The sequence below is a fragment of the Schistocerca americana genome, chromosome 8, assembly GCF_021461395.2.
Source record: "Schistocerca americana isolate TAMUIC-IGC-003095 chromosome 8, iqSchAmer2.1, whole genome shotgun sequence".
NCBI lineage: Eukaryota > Metazoa > Arthropoda > Insecta > Orthoptera > Acrididae > Schistocerca > Schistocerca americana.
Window position 1 is genome coordinate 164,582,724 of NC_060126.1, and position 21,883 is coordinate 164,604,606.

General features: G+C 41.9%; 1 protein-coding gene across 2 annotated transcripts in view; it reads left to right on the forward strand.

Annotated features, from left to right (window-relative positions):
* Positions 1 to 21,883, forward strand: part of LOC124545440 (protein takeout-like) — a 102,967-nt gene that overhangs the window by 10,295 nt on the left and 70,789 nt on the right. For both annotated transcript variants that reach the window (XR_006967630.1, XM_047124363.1), the window contains exon 2: positions 3,810 to 3,902. Coding sequence is in view for 1 of the 2 variants with exons in the window: in XM_047124363.1 (XP_046980319.1) it covers positions 3,810 to 3,902 (93 nt within the window). In the remaining variant the exon portion in view is untranslated. The remainder of the gene's footprint in view (positions 1 to 3,809; positions 3,903 to 21,883) is intronic.

Genomic DNA, 21,883 nt, shown 5'->3' on the forward strand with positions numbered 1-21,883 from the left:
GAACGGTAACTTTAGGTATCATTTTGTTTCATAGCAGGACCCCTTTGGTGTCATCCGCGGAAACCTTACAGCACGGCGGTGCGTCAACGATGTTTTACGCTCCTCATGGCAAGTCATCTTCAGCTTACAGTTCTGCAAGATAACATCTGCTCACATATGAAGAGAATTTCTACTGTTGGTCTTCGTGATTGCGTAACTGTATCCAGCCCAGCAAGTTCGCCGGATATTTCAATTGAGAACGTTTTGAGCATTATGTGCAGGTTCCTCTAACCTACTCTAAATTTTTACTTTTGAATGCAGATGCAGAATTTGGCACGAAATCCCTTAGGACATTCAACAACTCTGTCAAAAATCCAGTGAATGATAAACCGAATGACTGCTTGTATAAGGACCAGAGATGGACCAATGCATTATTGACTCGCTCGGCTTGTGAACCTCTTTCTCTTGAGTAAATCTTCCATTTTTTTCTGAAATCGTAATTATTTGTTTGTTTGCTCATGTACATCACATTTACAGACTTACGTCTCATTTAGATAACTCCTTCGAAGAGCGTCTTTTTCGACTTAAGAGTTTATATATCCTTCAGAGACAGAAGATTCTATGTGTTCCAATTTGTCCGTGCAGTCCTGAATTTCTTGTAGTTTCTTTCAAGCGAAGTAAAATTTTAAAAGAAAATACAGGGATTTAGTTCACATCTCGCTAGTCCTTGACCACGGTACTTTGTTATGTATTTAATTTGATACGCGACGCATTTCTATAGCTTTGAATTACTTATGAGATTCTAAAAAACATATACCTACGTTATTGGACTAGATAGCACTTGTACTACTGAAGCTTCCTCGTGTTTTATCATTTGAACACTGACTGTTTAAGATCGATTTACTTGCTCCGTATGACGCTTAGACAACTGACTAGCAAGATCCCACACAATTTTAAGTGAATGCCCAGAGATTTCCTATCTAGATCTCAGGAGCACGAAGTACAAAGAGGAAACAAGTCTTTCTACAGTTTCATACACGTACGTTCATGCAATGTCGGTGTTCACTCTAAACTGTCATTCTAACGTCATAAAGGCATGCCAATGACAACAAACATCAGATATGAAACCTGCAATACAAGACGGATACCTTTAGGGAAAAGACCTGTTTCCACGTTTCCATTTTAAGAGACTTACTAGCGTGTACAGTTTATGAGCGTATAGCTATTCCCATCCCCTTGATTCGATGCCCTACCTCACTGACGATGTGTTACCATCTGCCGATTGCTATCACGTTCATTGTTATTAACACCGAGCAAGTCATCAACTACCAACACACAAAAGGTCTTCGGGTTACTGTGTCGAAAAAAGTTTCTCCGTAACAAATAAAAAAGTTGTTTTAATCCCATCGTTATAATCAAGATTTCTGTGCGGCGTCCCTTTGGTTGTAAAGCAAATAACGGATTTGACAAGCCCTCCAAAATTACTACAAAATGGTAATCCCTCTGATCCACTCCCACAACGCTGGAAACGAATGAGCAGTGTCATCTGTTGCTTGTCTCACACATCAGGTTTACTTCTGCCAGTAGCTCATCTGCTATCTTCCAGGCCGGTGAGAGCAGAGGCCGTGGAAGTATTAATGCGGAAGGTACAGCTGCAGAGTGAAGTGTTCCCTCGGCAAAAGGAAAAAAAAAAAAGAAATATTTGTTCGCTCGAACAGCTCGCAACTATCTGAACTGCTTCGTCTATTATAATATTTACATTTCGTCCCTATTTCGTCATAGTGCTACAGCGAGACATAACTTTGAAGAAGTGGCCGTAGATAATCACCATTATGTAGAGTTTTAAAACTAAACTTGGCTTCCGTAGACTGTCATGAGTAACCATAGGCTATAGTACTTTTCCTAATGGCTTTTGTTATCTCAGCAACGGCCTTGCCGCAGTGGATACACCGGTTCCCGTGAGATCACCGAAGATAAACGGTGTCGTGCGTGGTCGGCACTTGGATGGGTGACCATCCAGGCCGCCATGCGCTGTTGACATTTTTCGGGGTGCAGCCTCGTGATGACAATTGAGGAGCTACTCGACCGAATAGTAGCGGCTTCGGTCAAAAATACCATCATAACGACCGGGAGAGCGGTGTGCTGACCCCATGCCCCTCCTATCCGCATCCTCCATTGAGAATGACACGGCGGTCGGATGGTCCCGGTAGGCCACTCGTGGGCTGAAGACGCAGTGCTTTTATCTAAAGTCATACCCACCTGTACGTTAGGTGTGTTGCATACCTACAGGGCATTACCTGCTAACGATCTCCTTCTTTACATACGCGATCAGTGTCTTACTACACTCTCCTAAAATCAGAAGCTGTGAACCGCATAGAAAATGAGTGAGGTGATATGCGAGGGTTGGATGTTTTATAGTGGCAACTACTTATTTACAACTCCTACAAAATAGATACTTGTGTCAAAGTTTTAGTGACCTAATAAGTAGCCACCAGCATTGTGTATTGTGTAGAATCCGTTGCTAGCGATGTGGAAGTCGTAGGATACTCTTAGCAGTGCCAGTTGTGTTGACAGTTCGAGGGGCGCGGGCTATTGCCCGACGAATTTGTAGCAGTTCTGAAGCGAATGCCGTGATGTGTTTCGTTCAGTTTAGAAATCGAGTAGAACTTACGAGGTCTTAAGTCAGGGAAGTGCAGTAGGTGGTATAGCACTTAGCAGCCCCATCAGTCAAACAAATCAGTAACAGCTGGCAATGTACGTGCTTGAGCATTGTCCTGCAAAATGATGGTCAGGTCCTGCAGATACTGTCATCATTTCTGTCTCTAATCTAGTCGAAGGCTGTGTTCCATAAATGAACAGCATAGAGACAGAAGTGATGACACTTTCTGCAGGACCTGCCCATCATTTTGCAGGACAATGCTCAGGCACGTACAGTGCAAGCTGTTACTGATTTGTTTGACTGATGAGGCTGCGATGTGCTATACCACCTACTGCACCCCCCCAGACTTACGAGCTCATGAGTTCAGCTCGATTTCTAAACTGAAGGAAACACTTCACGGGATTCGCTTCAGAACTGCTACGAATCCGACGGGCAATAGACCGCGCAGCTCGAAATGTCAACACAACTGGCACTGCTAAGAATATCCTACGACTTCCACATCAGTAGCAACGGGTTATAGACGATGATGCTGACTGCTTTGAAGTTCAGTAGAACTTTGAAACACTTATCTATTTTGTACGAGCTGTAAATAAATAGTTGCCACTATTTAAGTTCCAACCCTCGTAGACGGTCGGATAAGGTATGGCACATTTTTGTTCTACGTGGTTATTCTCCTATCTGTATAAACACGTTCATGTTATTCAGAAACCACTATTGCATTTATCAATAATAGCAAGAAACTCCTACCATTAATCTTGATGATCAACGTTTTGTAGAGTAGAAGATAACAACAATAATTATATACACATTATACACTACCAATACTGCCAGTAATTCTACCATTTACTGCAACATTTATGCAATGTATCAAAACGTACTGAACTGTAACGTTCGTAGAACACAATTCTACAACATCTGGCTCACAGTTTCGACAGAAAATTCGGGCCCGGATTAGCCATACACAGAGTCGTATATTGTCTGCAGTATATATAACACGCTCTTCTTAATGTGACAAACGTAATTTTAGAGCGCTAAACCTAATGAAAAAAACCTTGAAAATCTGTCAAAGGAATTATAAACAATGTTTTTACACTGCAGTTTCTATGTTTCTTCAGGATGATTTTGTGATGCAGCATTTTCTTACTCGCTAATCAGTTTTGTTCTCTTACAGCGGCATCCCTGAAGACCTGCAAGCAAAATGATCCAGACTTCAACGGCTGCTTGAAAAATGCTTTTACGGATGCCTTGCCGGTTCTGGTAAAAGGTAAGTTCCGCCAACGCATTTCATGATTTTTTCCTTTTTCTTTTCTTTTTCCATTTGTCCCCTTCTTCCATGGTCCATAAACTCATATTGTTTCATGATTAAGTATGAGGGAGGTTGCAGAACTGCAAGATGTGTTTCTCATATGTACGCACAGTACCTGGAGCTCATGTGTTGGTGTAATGACAGAAAACAAGGAACTGATTTCATTCCTTTGTTAACACAGAGGTAACAGTGACATTAAATTTTTGCAACAGTTTTGTTGCAGTTACTAACTGCAGAATGTGTGGGGTCGTCATAGTTAACTCTTTCTCCGCATTTGATGTGCTGGGTTTCATAAAAAATTTAAGATTAATCACTTCTTTTTAGGTAAGGCTGTGCATAAAGAATGTAATTCTGTGAGGCGAATGTTGCTGCTAACTGAAATGATGCAGTAAATGTTTCCAACGATTAACGTGGAAGAACAAGCACTTCCATTACACATCAGCAAAACAGAAAGCACTTCTGAGTGTCATTGTATGTATCTTCGTACTCTGTATTAGCACAACAGGTTAGGATAGATTTGAGTTTATCTACATCTGTATCTGCGTACAGGGTGATTCAGCTGCCCCTACCAATGACCTTCTATGCACTAGTAATTCCTTACCACATGCACCTCTTGTCTTAGGAATAGATTATACATTACTGGCCATTAAAATTGCTACGCCACGAAGATGACGTGCTGCAGACGCAAAATTTAACTGACAGGAGGAAGATGCTGTGATACGCAAATGATTTAACTTTTCAGAGCATTCACACAAGGTTGGCGCCGTCGGCGACACCTACAACGTGCTGACATGAGGAAAGTTTCCAACCAATTTCTGATACACAAATTGCAGTTGAAACGTTGTTGTGATGCCTCGTGTAAGGAGGAGAAATGCATACCATCACGTTTACGACTTTGATAAAGGTCGGATTGTAGCCTATCGCGATTGCGGTTTACCGTATCGCGACATTGCTTCTCGCGTTGGTCGAGATCCAATGACTGTTAACAGAATATGGACTCGGTGGGTTCAGGAGGGTAATACGGAACGTCGTGCTGGATCCCAACGGCCTCGTATCACTAGCAGTCGAGATGACGGGCATCTTATAAGCATGGCTGTAACGGATCGTGCAGCCACGTCTCTATCCCTGAGTCAACAGTTGGGGACGTTTGCAAGACAACAACCAACTGCACGAACAGTTCGACGACGTTTGCAGCAGCATGGACTATTAGCTCGAAGACCATGGCTGCGGTTTCCCTTGACGCTGCATCACAGACAGGAGCGCCTGCGATTGTGTACTTAACGACGAACCTGGGTCCACGAATGGCAAAACGTCATTTTTTCGGATGAATCTAGGTTCTGTTTACAGCATCATGATGGTCGCATCCGTGTGACATCGCCGTGAACGCACATTAGAAGCGTGTATTCGTCATCGCCATACTGGCGTATCACCCGGCGTGATGGTATGGGGTGCCGTTGGTTACACGTCTCGGTCACCTCTTGTTCGCATTGACGGCACTTTGATCAGTGGACGTTACATTTCAGATGTGTTACGACCCGTGGCTCTACCCTTCATTGGATCCCTTCGAAACACTACATTCCAGCAGGATAATGCACGACCGCATGTTGCAGGTCCTGTACGGGCCTTTCTGGATACAGAAAATGTTCGACTGCTGCCCTGGTCAGCAGATTCTCCAGATCTCTCACCAATTGAAAACGTCTGGTCAATGGTGGCCGAGCAACTGGCTCGTCACAATACGCCAGTCACTACTCTTGATGAACTGTGGTATCGTGTTGAAGCTGCATGGGCAGCTGTACCTGTACACGCCATCCAAGCTCTGTTTGACTCAATGCTTAGGCGTATCAAGGCCGTTATTACGCCCAGAGGTGGTTGTTCTGGGTACTGATTTCTCAGGAGCTTTCCCCCCTAATTGCGTGAAAATGTAATCACTTGTCAGTTCTAATATAATATATTTGTCCAATGAATACCCGTTTATCATCTGCATTTCTTCTTGGTGTAACAATTTTAATGGCCAGTAGTGTAGTATGCACGCCGTATATTCAGTGTTTAATACGTTATTTAGTTAATTGTTACCTCGTTTCAAGCTTTAATTTCACTCTTTGTTAGACCCGGTCACTAGACACAACATATTAACGTATTACGTGGTAAACGGACATAGGTAAACGATTTAAAGGGTTGCGTTTTCCGAAGGGAATGTACCACCATTCAGGTGTGTTCAGAATAGTTTTCAATATTTGTTTACTGAAAATTATTACCATACAGTAAGGCAGTAAGGGAATATCGACCTTTTGAAGACTTCATACATCAGATAATTTCGATAATGGGAAATGAAGCACCTTGTAACTTTGTTAATATGTCATGCCTAGTGACCCGGTGTATCAAAGAGCAAAGTGAATGCGTAAGACAAGGTAAAAGCGAAGTAGCTAATGTACTGAACTCCGAACTGATGTACTCAAAACTATTCATAATAAAAGCGTATTCCCAGCAGCGTAGAATGGCACATGAGGTTAGGCGTTGCTAGTTGCATTAAGCGACATCCGTAGGCGCAGCTGAATCACCCTTATATACTCGACCAGCAAGGAAAAACTGACTGACAGCATTAATCTGTACCTACTCTAATGTCTCTTACCTTCCTTTCAAAATCCTTGCACGAGTTATACGTGTGTGGCAGCATAATGTCGCAGGGACCGTTACGAGCACAGGATTTGTACGTTAATGAAACAGGGTTTCGTAAGAATTATGTGTTCTGTGGTCCAAGGAGTTCCATGTAGCTGATGAATAACCACTTCAGTTGTCTGAAGTTCTTTATTTTACTCCATGACGGCATTAGCTTTCACATTGAAGCCTTGTTCCAGTGGATCTCAAAAATGTGCGGTGCTGTGTCACTCTGCTTCATAAAAGCAGTATCTTAGCACACCACTGGAAAATTGTTTCAGTATAAAAACCAGGACCCGTCGGGGAGAGGTATACAGAAGTTTTTAGCAACTGTAGCGATTATTCGTTACTTCAGTACAAAGTTGTGGATCATCAGCAGTCTCCAAATACTGAGAAAGTAATAATTTCCTTACAAATTTTCTGATCATTTCTGTTACACTTCTGTACCCGCTATGCCGACCTGTTATGATATTAGAAGCTCTTCTCTGACACCGGTCGTCTTTTTGTCATACATACTTAATAAAGGCCCCAAGCAATGCTCTAGCGTTTATTTGCAATTACCTTTACAGATACACTGTACGAGCCCTGAACGCTTACAATCAGTTCTAGATTTCCACTCGCCTTTGCCTAATGCTGATTTTACGCGATCGACCCATTTCATTTTATTTCTTAATGCAGCAAAATTGACGATGCTGAAGAAGTCCCATACTCCGAGGAGCGTAGGGGACAATGCGGGAGAACCCGCACTGCCGATTAGACAAGGTCGTAGTGGAGGTGGTTTGCCATTGCCTTCCTCCGACCGTAATGGGAATGAATGTTGATGATGAAGACGACACAAAAACGCCCAGTCATCTCGAACAGAGAAAATCCCCGACCCCGCCGTCAATCGAACACGGGACCCCGTGCTGGGGAAGCGAGAACGCTACCGGAAGACCACGAGCTGCGGACGCAGCAGAATTAAAACATCACTTTTTTGAAACCTCGTAATTTCCTTCCTCTGAGACACAGTAGTTTAAAATTTTGTGTGAATGTGCATACGTCCTTCCCCTGCAACAGTGCTGAAGCGTGGCACCTGCAACGTAGTCCTCGGGCCCGGCGATGCTTCACACACCAAGATGTCGACACACACGGAAAGGCTAGAGCTCAGTTCATTTTAGGTAGAAGGTGGGTTAACGATGTCACGGTGTCACCAAATTTCGCCACAATTTCACTCAGACACTTTGGAAGTACCACACCATTGGAAGGTCTTCTCAGCCCCCGTTACCCTCAGCTCGCGCTGATGGCTCAGCGCTGGAGGTCAGAATAGCGATGCCCACTGGTGACTTCATACAGTTCTCCTGTGGGTTGCCGAGGAAAACGTACCGAACACGCCGCTGATCGGAATCGGACATGAAGGCCGCTGGAGGTGTCGTAAAGGGCGTCAGTGAACCTTTCTCTTAACTTTGAGGATTAATTAGCACACATTTAAAAATCGAAAACGATAGTTTTCTGTGCAGGACGACGTTCTAGACAACCTTTGACTGTTAACATCTACCTTGGAAGATTCAACCTTCTCTTAAGGACATCAATAGTGCTGCAACCCCATTGAACGCATTGTTTTGGAGTGTATCACGACAGTAACTTTTGCCCTGGTGAACGGGGAAGAACCATTAAGGACGCTTCAAAAAATTAGACGAAATTAGAATGGGTTCCGAAGAAGAAAAGGTGTTTATACTTCTCCTTTTCGCCTTCTCCACGCCCTCCTGTGACGTGTGCATCGGGAGGGTGCGTTATTGACACATGCATATATAAAACAGCAAATGATCCCCCTAAAACCACCCAGTTTCGCCACACTCACATTAGCAACCACACACACTTGTTGGGTAGTTTAAAAATATACCTCTATAGACACAATCACTCACCAATTCCGAAGAGCCTGTGGGACAGGCAACCGTTGGACACCGTTCAGACTTCACGTGCTGCAGACGTGTTACTGCAGCCACATAATCCCTCTCAGCTGGAGAGTGCCAAAATGTTGTTTGACCCGCACAGACCTAGGAACTGATGCGTGGTTGTCTCTGAACAGGTACATTTCTTAAGTGTTAAATCAATGGGAAGAGGTGGCACCAAGGATGTAGCCAAGCAACTGTGTCTTAGAGGGAAGCTTCACCATTTTACTCACACACGTGTCAATATCTCACGTGCACACCCCACAGGAGGACACAGAAAAGGAGTGACCAGACCCTTTTCTGCTTCGCATCATGTTTACATTTAGTCAGATGGTTTTGAACTGTTCCTAGCGTTCCCACCGCCCACAACACAGCAGAAATTTCGATCGCACCACACTCTAATGGCGTCAGATCACGTTCAGCGGATGGTAGCCTATTAAGTTCTTAGAGAAGTGTCAAATCGCCTGCCGGTTTCAAAGGTATCAAAGCATTTTGAGAACACCGCACCGCAAACTGCCGTTTTATACTGTGAGCTGTTTGAAAATTTACTCCAAAGGGCAGGTGCGGTTTCATTGACGCCGATTATGTCACCTCCTGAGACATTTTTCTGTCGATTCTGTGAAGCGGTATGCCCGAAATGTTTTCCCTTGCAATCCATAACAAAACCGTGTTACACCATAGCTAGGCACCGCTGTTGTGACCTTCACCGCAGAGGAGAGAGCTGTGGGTATAGTGAGGTGTGACGACTTCCAATGATATGTCACGTCCACGGCGTCTTCGGGTAGAACTGTGGCAAAACTGATTGCCAGTGTGACATCATTAACCTACTTTGCATACAACATGAATTTCTGAGCTCTGGCCTTTTTTCGCGTCTGTCGACACGTTGACCTTTCAAGCACTGTGGAGCCCCAGGTGCCATCACAGGGCGCAACGCTTTTGCACCATTATAGAGAAAGTCAGTTGGAACCTTAGAGCAAGATTTTAAATTTTTATCTGGGAACGGGAGATGGCGTCAGGGTTTCACATAAGTGATCATTTACTTTTGTCATGTAGTATATTGTCTTCAAGTACAGCCTATGATCGACGACAACGAGAAATAACCACTCACAGACGATAGACGGCAGCCCTACCAGTGAAGCGTACCTAAATTACGTCCAGGGGGACGCTGTCAACAGTGCAATCGTTGTAGTATAGAAAGAGAGTGATTCATGTCACGTACAGAAGGGCACAATCATTGGCTATTGGGACTGCGATGGAAGCAATTCCGTAAAGGCTATGTCTGTAAACTTTTCGGGGCCGCCATGGTTAAAGTGCACTGTATATGAAAAATTGTCTCTATTCAAAACCGGCGCTGAGGCAACTGCGGTGCCCCATGGGCCACAGGTGACAAGGGTGAACAACAGCTGCGTACGAGTGTACAGGTGAATAGACGGGCAACTGTCGAGCAACTGTCCGGCCACATGAACCAAGAGCCCACCAAAAGAACGACCGTTCACTGCCTTCTTAAGGATAATTCAGGGAACGTTGTTGCGTACAGGCCTCTGTATCAGGCACCTGGTTCATCTACCGATACTGATTTCCGTTCAACAGCAACAAAGCCTAGAATCTGCACGCCTGGACCACAACTAGACCTCCATGTTGTGGCAACAGATGGCCTTTCAGATAAATCACATTTCATGTCTGATTGAACAGGCCATCTATTGGCAGCCGCCAGTTTCTGTGCAGCTAAATCTGGTAGTTGCTAAACCGATTGATCGATTTCAACCAAATTTAGCACAGAAGTAGCAGGAGTCCCTTGCATGAGAGCTGTGGGGTTTACAAAATTCTAGCCCTAGACCAAGAGGAAGACCACGACTGAGGTACATGGATCAAATCGTGAAAGATGTGGGATGTAACACCTATAAAGAAATCAAGAGAAAAGCTGAAAGACGCACACATTGCAGCTGTTGCAAACCAATCCTTGGATTGACCACTACAGAAGAAGAAGAAAAGAGAAGATACAGGCAAACTTGTGTTTGTTGCAGCGCCTGGCGTACAGACTGCCCTGCACAATAGTTATGTAGTGCGGGAACGGTATCAGCCAGGCAAATAAATCTACCTACTTTGGAAGGCAGGCTACATATCAAAGGCAAGAAACGGTTTTCCAGGCGTGAGTGACATGTCTGAGATGGGATCTGTGATGAACAATAGCATAATTATGACGGAAACATATATATATTTAAAATGGTCAATAACTGTATGAAATACTGAATATCAGATGATCGTTTCCCCTCGAAGGCGTTAGACAGGCAACTTGTAACTGTGCCTGGGAAACCAAGTGACAGTTTTCGCCGTTTAGTAACATACATTCCAGTTACAGACTACAATCTAACACAACAGGTACCTGTTGTATATAACTCTGGTCTCTATATGCAATAAAGCTTTAAAAAGATTAAGACAACCATCACCATATGATTAACCTCTTCCAGTAATTTATGAAATAAGAAACAAAATAAAATACAATTGGCATAGAAACTACAGTTGTCGTAGCTCGATAAATTCATCCGTTCATCCTGTGGACAGCCCGTCTACAAAGTGAATCTTTAAGTATTATTTATATTTAATGTATAATCGACATATGAAATGTTTCAGTATGAATATGATACTTCAGTCTATTTCCTAAATCACATAGTATAGCCTACAAAACTGTCACAATCTTGTAATAAACCATCAAAACTAAGAGAATGATAATTCGGTCACCATGATGCTTCTTCTTCTTTTCCATGTGACCTTGTCTCGCATATACTTGGGGTCTGCATTGTCACTGTTGAATTTTACGTGGTTAATTTATGTGCGGGCGAATTCCCTACCTGTCGTCATCGCGTTACCATAAGGACAGAATATGTGTCCCCAAAAGGTCATCGACTAGTGTTAGCCACGTAAAAGTGTGCATATGTTTGTTAAATGTTTTCGAATCGGATAAGTGAGGCGGGACTTGGGTATCAGCCCCGTTTTCACCTATACGATGTGGAAAACCACCCGAAAACAACACCCAGGTTGGCCAGCACACCACTCCTAATCGCTAATCCACTGGACGTGTTACATCTGGGGCCAGCACTCCTGCCCAAATACCATAAGTGACGTGCCAATATGCGTGGCTCCACCCGAGGGTAACTATCATGATACTTAATTGAAATAATTGAAATGCAGTTTTGCTATCGAAGGCAGTATGGGACAACAAAGGGCAACGAATTTCGGTCCAGCTTCCGTGTCTACATCAACATTTCAGACGTGACGCGCGGTGGGATGGTATGTAGAATAACTAACTCCACTGCCAACACTCTTACATATTAATGAGCAGCAGTCTATCAAGTTATAACTGTATTCCGAGTCGTTTTCCTGCATCTAGAAACCTGTTTCTTTACTTATAACGCAGACATACCTTGTCCACAGTGACGTCTTCCATTTGCTAATGGAGGAAAAATTTTATGTAAAAGGCATACTAGCCCGCAGATTAAGTGACTGACTTACATTCTTTGGTTGGTTGGTTTTGGGGAAGGAGACCAGACAGCGTGGTCATCGGTCTCATCGGATTAGGGAAGGATGGGGAAGGAAGTCGGCCGTGCCCTTTCAGAGGAACCATCCCGGCATTTGCCTGGAGTGATTTAGGGAAATCACGGGAAACCTAAATCAGGATGGCCGGACGCGGGATTGAACCGTCGTCCTCCCGAATGCGAGTCCAGTGTCTAACCACTGCGCCACCTCGCTCGGATTACATTCTTTAATCTCGTTCCACAATGACATGTGAGAGTATCGTAAAAATTTTAAAAATATAATTTTAGCAACAATTTGGACTACGTAGTAGTATAGAGCGTTCGAATAGTTCATGTCCTGTTTCTATATATTTAGGAAATGACATCCACGGGTCGGGCCATGTTACCAAGTGATCAAAGATTTGGAACCAGGCCTCATCTGTATAGAATGTGACACCAAGAATATCAGTGGTATTCCTCCCGATAAAAGATGTAAATCATTTGCGGTAACTGATTCGCTTTTTATTATCCGTATCATTCAATTGATGCACTCCTATCACTTGATACAGGAAGAAGTACAATGTTTGCCAAATTGCTTTTTGCACAGTTGCAAACCCGGTATCTTCTAAGTGTGCCAACAGGCACAATGATTTTGTTGGGATCTTCTAGAAAAAGAAAAGCGAAGAAGTTCTTTTTGATTAGTTTAAGTGGTACTCCAGTTCGCTTGGTATCTAACAATGACTCTGTCTCACGAAGTATCTCAGTAATTCGACGAACCACATTACGATGCTGTAGAAGTGCTCCCGGAATTTTTCTGTAAATACCTCCTGCGCTAAATGTACGTAATAGTCGTCTTGTCGGAGCACATATTCAATAAGAAAGAATACTTCCACAGTTGAAATTAAATGTCCAAGCAGTGCTCATCACATTCGATAGCTTTCATCAACTGGAACGAACAATTAAATATCACGTAACAGTACGACGAATTCCGAAACAATAGCATTTGTTTGAAACGACGTTTCTGACATCTTGTGTTCTGACAACATTGTTTCAAACTTTCAATGTAAACTACATCTGCAATTTGTAGTCCAATGCGCTGCAAATTTCCAAACGTTTCTGAGGATCACATTCACAATCATATTGGACACGTATATAATAGTTACAGAACAAATAATTATTTACATGGTTATATGCGTAACTTGAAATGTAGGGCAGGTGGCCTTGTTGTCAATACCATCGCAACATTTGTCTGAACTAATTTAGGGAAACCACAGACAACAAAAAGTAAGATGGCTGGATGGAGATTTGATCCTCTCCCTTCCATAATACAAGGCCAGTCCGTATACAACACTGTAGCCTCATTCGATATCGCACATTATTGCAAGGAAGCTACAATGATGGAAGAAAATTACCACAAGAATGGCCTGTGCAACATACCGATAGTGGGTAGGCATGTCTCCCACATCGGAAAGATGATGTCTATTCAAAATAACGCCAGTCGCCTTAGAATGCCGCAGGTAACGCCACTATGAGGATGTAAATCAAGAGTAGTGTGGCAGGTTTGATACGAGCACACTTTTGATATCATAACAGATTAACTGACTAATCAATTAAATTGATCACTTAATTAAATCCTCCTCTCTGGGAAATCCCCACCCCGTCAGAGGGTCCTGCCCCTTCCCTCTCTGGGAAATCTTCAGCCATCCCCAACCCCCAGCTCGCACCTTCCCGCCGTCTCTTTCCAGAAAAAAAACTGGCGAGAAAAATTGGTTAGTCTGTGCTGAGCTATTGGGCAGGAAGGATCTCACGGCACGAAATTTAAATCAATAATAATTACATTGTAGAGGATATATTGTTTATTTGTGAAACTCAGTTTTCGTATTCTTTAATTAATCTATTTGCAGGAGGTAGAGCTGTGGTTCTCTTTAGTTGGCAGCAGAAGCTCAGCCGTTTATTTAATCTTGGGAGATGCAAGTGTTGTAAAATACTTCGAAAGAAATATCAACCAATCTAAAAGTAATTATATATGTCAATAGATCGCATTTTTCCAATCATGCATGCAATACTGACATGAAATTGGTTCAACATCAATATAAACACTCACCACATATAATTAACCGCTGCAGATCCCAATTGTAGCACTAAATGCAGTTAGCCCAGATATACAGAAAACAGAGGTTTCTGATGGTAGATCACACGTATCACGAAAAGCGGTAGTTAAAACCATCGCCACAATTAAAAAATGGCAACGGCCTCGCCGCAGTGGATACACCGGTTGCTCTCAGATCACCGAAGCTAAGCTCTGACAGGCATGGCCGACACTTGGACGGGTGACCATCCAGGCCGCCAATCGAGAAGCTACTCGGCCGAATAGTAGCGGCTGCGGTCAAAGAAAACCATCATAACGGCCGGGAGAGCGGTGTGCTGAACACACGCCCCTCCTATTCGCATCCTCATCTGAGGATGACACGGCGGCCGGATGGTACCGATAGACCACTCGTGGCCTGAAGACGGCGTGAGCGAGTAGGAAAAAATAACCAAGAAAAACTATTGGAACTTAACTGACACAACTTTAAACCTCCGCCACACACTGTAGGATGACTTGTGAAGTATGCATATGGATGTAAATTTAAACATAGTCCACCTATTAAGATGTGTTTCCATCCATTTATGGGCACACAAAACTCATGGAAGAATTTGGTCTCTTATTTATCAAGAAAACAAAAGGTGGAACTTCTCCTGCTCATTGCCTGTTGGTAAAAAACTTCATATTACCCCCTAATTTTCTCACTGCGTTCACTTCTCGAGATCTGTGTGATTGCAATACGTTTGCCCATAATACTTAGAAAAGCGGTATACAGCGCGCCTCTCAACTCCTCTGCCGTCAAATTATCGCTTACCTGCGATACTCTCACGACTCTGTCTTTGATATATGAGTAAGGATGATTTTGATGAGTAAGGAATGTCTCCCACCAAATCACAGACCTTGCCCATTCTCTAGAAATCTGACAGCACTGTCCCATTACTTAGAAGGCTGTCTAGTCCTCCATCCAACACAGACTAGGTAGAGAGCTATCGCAACGAGAAAAATGGCAAACAAACGTATAGGAAGAAATTCACAGCCATGCAGAGTATTCGAGAACTGCACAAAATTATTAGAACCATAACACCCACAGCTCATCGATATCGAATGATTGTCTATAAATATCTCCTGTAGGTGTTACAATCTCTTGTGTCCTATTACTATGTTATAAATACGTCAGTATGATGGTGTCAGAGTCTTCGTTGACAGTTTTCACCTTTATTTCAAATGAAACATCCCTCCATAACAGGAATCCAATACACTATCCATTGAATGACTTACATTCATGCAACAGCCTCATACTCCACGCATAATTCAGACCTACTGTAAGAGTAGAGGGAGACTTGGGACTTAATCACAGCATTGCTCATTTTGATCTCACCGAGGCATTCAATAGTTGATCGGCCATGATACTGCATTCTGTCTAGCGCAGAACACATTCAAATGAGTACCACAGATGTGCATAGTGGTACTTACTTATTTATAAGGAAACTTAGTACTGAAATGCTTATCCAACTATTGTACATCGAGAGCCAATTAACCGACGAGTACATGACAGACCAAATCAGTGTCAGTATTTCCTCCATCAACAACACTCATCTTAGTATCTCAAGCACCTCGATCCAAATTTAATACCACAGTCTCAAGGTGACATAACGACAGAATTTGCGGCCACTCATCTCCCGCACTGTCGCTTCTTATTGGGCAGATTACACGCCCTCAAAAATCCATGTAAATGAATTTGTACCTGACATATTCATCTGCTTTAGTTCACCGACTTGCAGTTTTTAGTGTTTGGGTTGCATACCGTACGATTCCAGCAAATGAATCCGAACCCATGGCTCAAATAGCTCTGAGCACTATGGGACTCAAACATCTGTTGTCATAAGTCCCCTAGAACTTAGAACTACTTAAACCTAACTAACCTAAGGACATCACACACATCCATGCCCGAGGCAGGATTCGAACCTGCGACCGTAACAGTCGCGCGGTTCCGGACTGAGCGCCTAGAAACGCTAGATCACCGCGGCCGGCGAACCCATCATATGCACTCTTATACCCCCCCACCCCCCCAACTATGCAGAATACCAGGTACTTTATCACAGTTAACGCTGTCGATGCGAGTGCAATGCTGTTAATGTGAAATAGTTTTAGTAACATTCAGACCAGCTACCAACCCCCACCATAGGTCTTCCCACCTGCTTGCGGATATCTCTATCACTTATGAACACTCCACGTACAAAACAAGCACGCTGCAATCCGCTTTACAGTCCTTGACTGACGATACGTTCGACAAGTATTATTGATTACCCCTCTATCTCAAACCCACGCTCCTTTCGATTTAAAAACAAGTTGTCTATAACATCCATCCATACCTAAATGCAGCCTTGTGTTTCCAGAAGACGTAGGTCGCCCTTAACAGAGATTTTTTTTTCGTTTAAATATTCGAATGAAGTATGCCAACCTATATGATCCTAGTAGTACCCACAGATGCTTTTGGTTCGTGGATCAACCATGTAACACTCACATGCCTGGTGGATAGTGTAGAGTTGAGCTTTCGAATCAATATTACTGTTCACCGAACACATAATTTAATCACACACGGGTCTATGCATGTTAACATCGGGATAACAGCTGACAATGGCCTCGTATAGGTATGAAAGGAGTATCACGACGCTACCAGCTTTCTCGTTTCGGCTGCTTTTCACGCCCATAAACTACACAATCTCCCTAGTAGATTCACGTAAATCATTGTAAGTAATACCGTGAGAGGTGGAGTACTGGGTATCACATTGGACTAGCATTCGGGAGGACGACGGTTGAAAGGTGGCTACACTGAGCCACTGCGCCAGAGATTGCGCCAAAGAGTATTATTAAGCCGCCTCCACAGTGCTTGTCGAGAGCTCGTAGAAGTCAGTGCCTGTTAAGAACTCGTAGAAGTCAGTGCTTGTCCAGAGCTCGTGGTAGTCTGTGTTGAGATGTTGTAGCAGAGAGTGATTATTGAGAGGTAGCGGCAGGCAGTTCTTGCCGAGAAGTTGTGGTGGACACTGCTTGTCGTGAAGTCGGAGTGAGATGTGGTAGTAGGGAGTGTTTGTTCCATGTTTTATCCAGTTATTTGATGGGAGAGATAGCAGATGTTATTCTAATGAAGATATTGTAATGATCAGAGTGCATTTCGTCAATATATATGAAGGTAAAAACCACTACGTTCTTTTATTATTTGTGTCTCAATTAATGCATCATTACAGGTTCAGTCAACAAAGCATCTGGCTTGTGTTCTTGTATTAGAGTGTAATTCTGGTTTTCTTGCGTAATTATAGTTTTTCTAATTTTCTTTTATCACGTCAGTATAATTGGTATTTCAAATTCTTGTCTTGTTGAAGAAAACCGTGCCAGATGTGCGTTGAGTCACACTCCCACACACAGAACAATTACATTTGTGCTTGGGTTCTGTAGGTTTTATAGTTGCTGGGGACTTAATTAATTAATTGTGTTAACGAAAAATTTCATTTCATTCTTGTTGTTATTCTATGCAGTCAGATTGCGTAATAATACTAGTCAGGGCCAACCGTTTACGAAACAGCGTAATCGGACTTACAGCTACGAAAAATAAAAAATAATTTCAATCATATTTAATTAAGCCCCCATGCACGTGGCGACCGCTGCTTCGGATCGTCCCTTGGAATTCTTCTGATTGTAAAAATAGTAGACCGTAGTATTGTTGTTGTAATTTGAGTTTAGTGATTGTAGTCTGTGTTGCATGTGTAGATTTGGTAATTGTCATTCTTCTAATGGTATTTTTTAAAAAATTTAAATTGTTGTCTTATATACGCGTTTGACAATCTAGTGCAATTATTTCAATTGTTCGATTGATTGTGTTTGAGGGAAACTTTTCATGTAAATGGTATTGTTGGAGATAAAGAGTCATTGTGTGTAATTTTCGTACAGTGACGAATTTTTTTATGTTTTGTAAATGATTACGCGATCGATGAAAAAGGCAAAAATGATGAATAGTGAGAATGACGAAATTGTTAACATGGCGAACTCGACAACAGTGGAAAACAGTATGATGGATAATGAAGTGGAAAACAATGTAATAAGTCGGGAAAATAGTCCGGAACCATTTCAAAATTTTTCTCAATCAGAAAATTCACAGAATCCGAGATTAACGACAGAAGATTCTGGAATAGTATCGAACACAGATAGCCTTATGGCTATGCAGAAGGAAGTTAGTTTTGCGGGAAAAGTTAGGGGCGATAAGAATTCTGAACAATTTAATATGGAGCAGCTGATGAGTGCGATATTAAATTTGGGATCTCAGTTAGACTCACAAATGGGAACAATGGAGCATTTACGATCTGAATTAAAAACAGATAGGGGAACAATGGAAACACGGTTAGACTCACTGGGAACACAAATAGGAACAATTAAAACAGAGATGGGAACTTTACGATCTGAATTAAAAATTGATATGGGAACAATGGAAACAAGGTTAGACTCACGAATAGGGACATGTTGTCGAAAATATGAAAGATGAGTTAAAGAAAGAAATCAGAGAAGAAGTGCAACCGATTTTGAATTCTGATAATAATAGATTAGTTGCAGTAGAGATTAGACAAAGGGAACAGGATAGAGAACAGGAGGAAAGAGATCGCGTGATAGTACAGAAATTTTCAGAGTTAAATTTACAACGTGCACACGATAAGAAAGAAATATTTGAGAGAATCGAGGAATCCGTACCAAATGACAGAATAAATTATCTAACACAACAATATGAACAGTTAACTACCAAATGTGTCAATACTGAAACCCGAGTCGCGACACTTACGGAAGACGTAAATAAACAGAAAGAAAAAATAGGTGATTTAGCGGAAAGAGTTGAGGAAATTTCAGATAAACTGACAAATCTTAGTTTACATGGGGACAGAGATTTGGATGATACAGCATCATTGTCATTTGCAGAAACCGAAGAGTATCAGAACATAAATAAACATGTTGAATATCAGGGAAAATTTAATGAACGCGTTAAAAGGGAAGTTGAGGCATTAAAAAAGCAAGTCAAGCAAATTGAAGGCGAAATCGTAGGAAAAGACAGCAGAAGAAATCTAGAATCACAGATAGCAGAGGGCTTTGAAGAAAATAATTTGTTTCATTTACGGGATGCAACAAGAGAGCGCCAGGCGCGCGAACTTGACAATAATCGTCATTGGGACAGGGACAGGCGCGGCAGGTCTTTGTCGCCACGAGGCGAAAACTTTGACTATAAACACTTTTTGACTGTCCGGAAATTTAAGATCTTCCGCAATTCTAAGAATGACATACATCCATGTGCATGGTTAGATCAATTTATGTACGCACTTCCACCAAATTGGCCACTAAGTCACAAACTGGAATTTATGTGTGGATATTTAGAAAACGAACCGGCGACGCGGATGCGCGCACTCATTAGAGATTGTAATAATCTGAATGATTTTTATCATGCATTTCTATCGGCATATTGGTCCGAAAACACACAAGACAGAGTCAAACATAGTCTGATTATGCAGCGTAATTTTAAACAGTCTGAGTTCCGCACGCCAGCAGAATATTTTGAAGACATGATTCGAAAGAATCAGTTCCTTTCCAACCCTTACAGCCCGACTGAATTAATTCGCATTTGTTTAACTAAGCTGCCACAATCCATAAGACAAATTGCTTTAGCTGGAAGATGTAAAGACGACATTGAGACTTTTAAGACTTTGTTGCAAGAACTTGAGTATGATAATGACGACGGGACTTCTTGTAACTTTTTCAGTAGCAGTATTTACAATAGATTTTCAGAGAAAAGGGATAGTGATCGGAACGGGCGTTATATGGGTAATGTTGAGAATGACAGACGTAACAGACAGGACAATAGATACCAGCCTTATGACAATAACAGACGTTCTCACAGAAATTACACAGACAATTATAACAACGGTAATTCGTACCGGAATGATCAATTATACGGAAACAGTAATCGGTATTATCAAGACAGAAATTATTTAAACAGTAATAGAAATTCTTACTACAGAAATAATCAGGGTAGTAGATACAACAATAATTTCAGAAGTGACAGTCGAAATTATACAAGAAGTAGTTATGCAGACAGACAGGAAAACAGAAATTTTAATAACAGACACAACCAATAATTTGCATCTAACAGACAGGAGGGACCTAATTGGCATCCTCCACGTGACAGAACTTCTGAGAGACAAGTGCAAATCGTTGAAATTGATCCGCGAAATGACGCGAATAATCAAAGACGTGACGCAAACAATCGACAATGACTTGTAGCTTCGGCTTCTGGCAGCAATATAGACGGTTCAGAAAGTAATGACACTACGACTTTACACTACGTACGCCTGGAAGACATGAGAGACATTTTGTTAGACGAAAAGGAAAATAATGTAGACGCATTTTTACATCCTGTTATTGAAGTATGTGTGGGTAAGAATAAGTTCACTGCAGTTTTAGATTCTGGGAGCCCGTTGAATGTCATTAGTGAATCAGTTTTTCGTATATGTGAAAGAACTATTGTCTGTCCTGTGTTACCTATTTCTAAAACTACAATTCGAGGAGCGATTTCTGGAAAAAGTGTGGAAGTCAAACAACAGACCAACTTAAATTTCATTTGTCAAGGATACGAATTGTCTGCTAATTTTATTATTGTTCCATTACTCAACACACAAATTATATTAGGTATGGAGTTTCTTAACGCACATAAGGCAATTTTGAACTTTAAAGAAGGAAGTGTGAATTTGACTGTTGCCGGAATGCCGAAATGTTTGAAATTTTTCGAGTGTTTAACAAGATCTGAGTCAGATACAAAATGTTTAAGGTTTCTTACTTCTGATGTTTTCGTTGAGCATTATGACGACAGTGTGTTTATTCATGACAATGACAATAGATACAGAGACGCGATGGATGATATAATTAATAGCGAAGAATTAATTAATGAAAAGGTTAAGAAAGCTGAAGTGCCAGATGACGTTGCAAGAGAAGAGCTGCACCACATTTTGACTTCACATGCTACAGTGTTTAGTCATCACACAGGAATTATACAAGGCTTACAATATTTATTTAAAGTAAAAGAACACACACCATTTCGCGGGAAAACGTACGCTATTCCTTTGGCTTACAGAGACAAGGTTAAGAATGAACTTCAGTACATGTTAGATCAGGGCATTATTGAGCCTGCAGTCAGTCCTTATACCAGCCCATTACACGTTGTTCTTAAAAAGGATGGGTCAATTCGTTTGGTTCTGGATTCCAGACAGATAAATAACATCATCATTCCTGAAACTGACCGCCCACAAAATTTAGATGAACCTCTTCAAAATTTCCATGGAATTAAAGTCTTATCCACGATTGATATGCGCGCAAGTTTTTGGCAAATAGAACTCCACCCTGATTGTAGAAAATACACTGCCTTTTTAGCCTTTGGTAACTGTTACCAGTTTCGGAAATTACCGTTTGGACTTACTGTATCTTCAGCAGCATTCATTCGTAGCTTAAATGAAATTTTACCTGTTTATCTTCGTGACAACATTACTTCATATGTTGACGATATTCTTATTGCTAAACATTCTTGGAGTGAGCACAACAAAATTTTGGATTCATTATTACGTATCTTTGCAAGAGTTGGCATTACTGTGAACTTGGAAAAATCTGAATTTGGTTGTTCTCAGGTGAAATTTCTCGGTCACATTATTTCTACAGAAGGTATTCTTCCTGATCCAG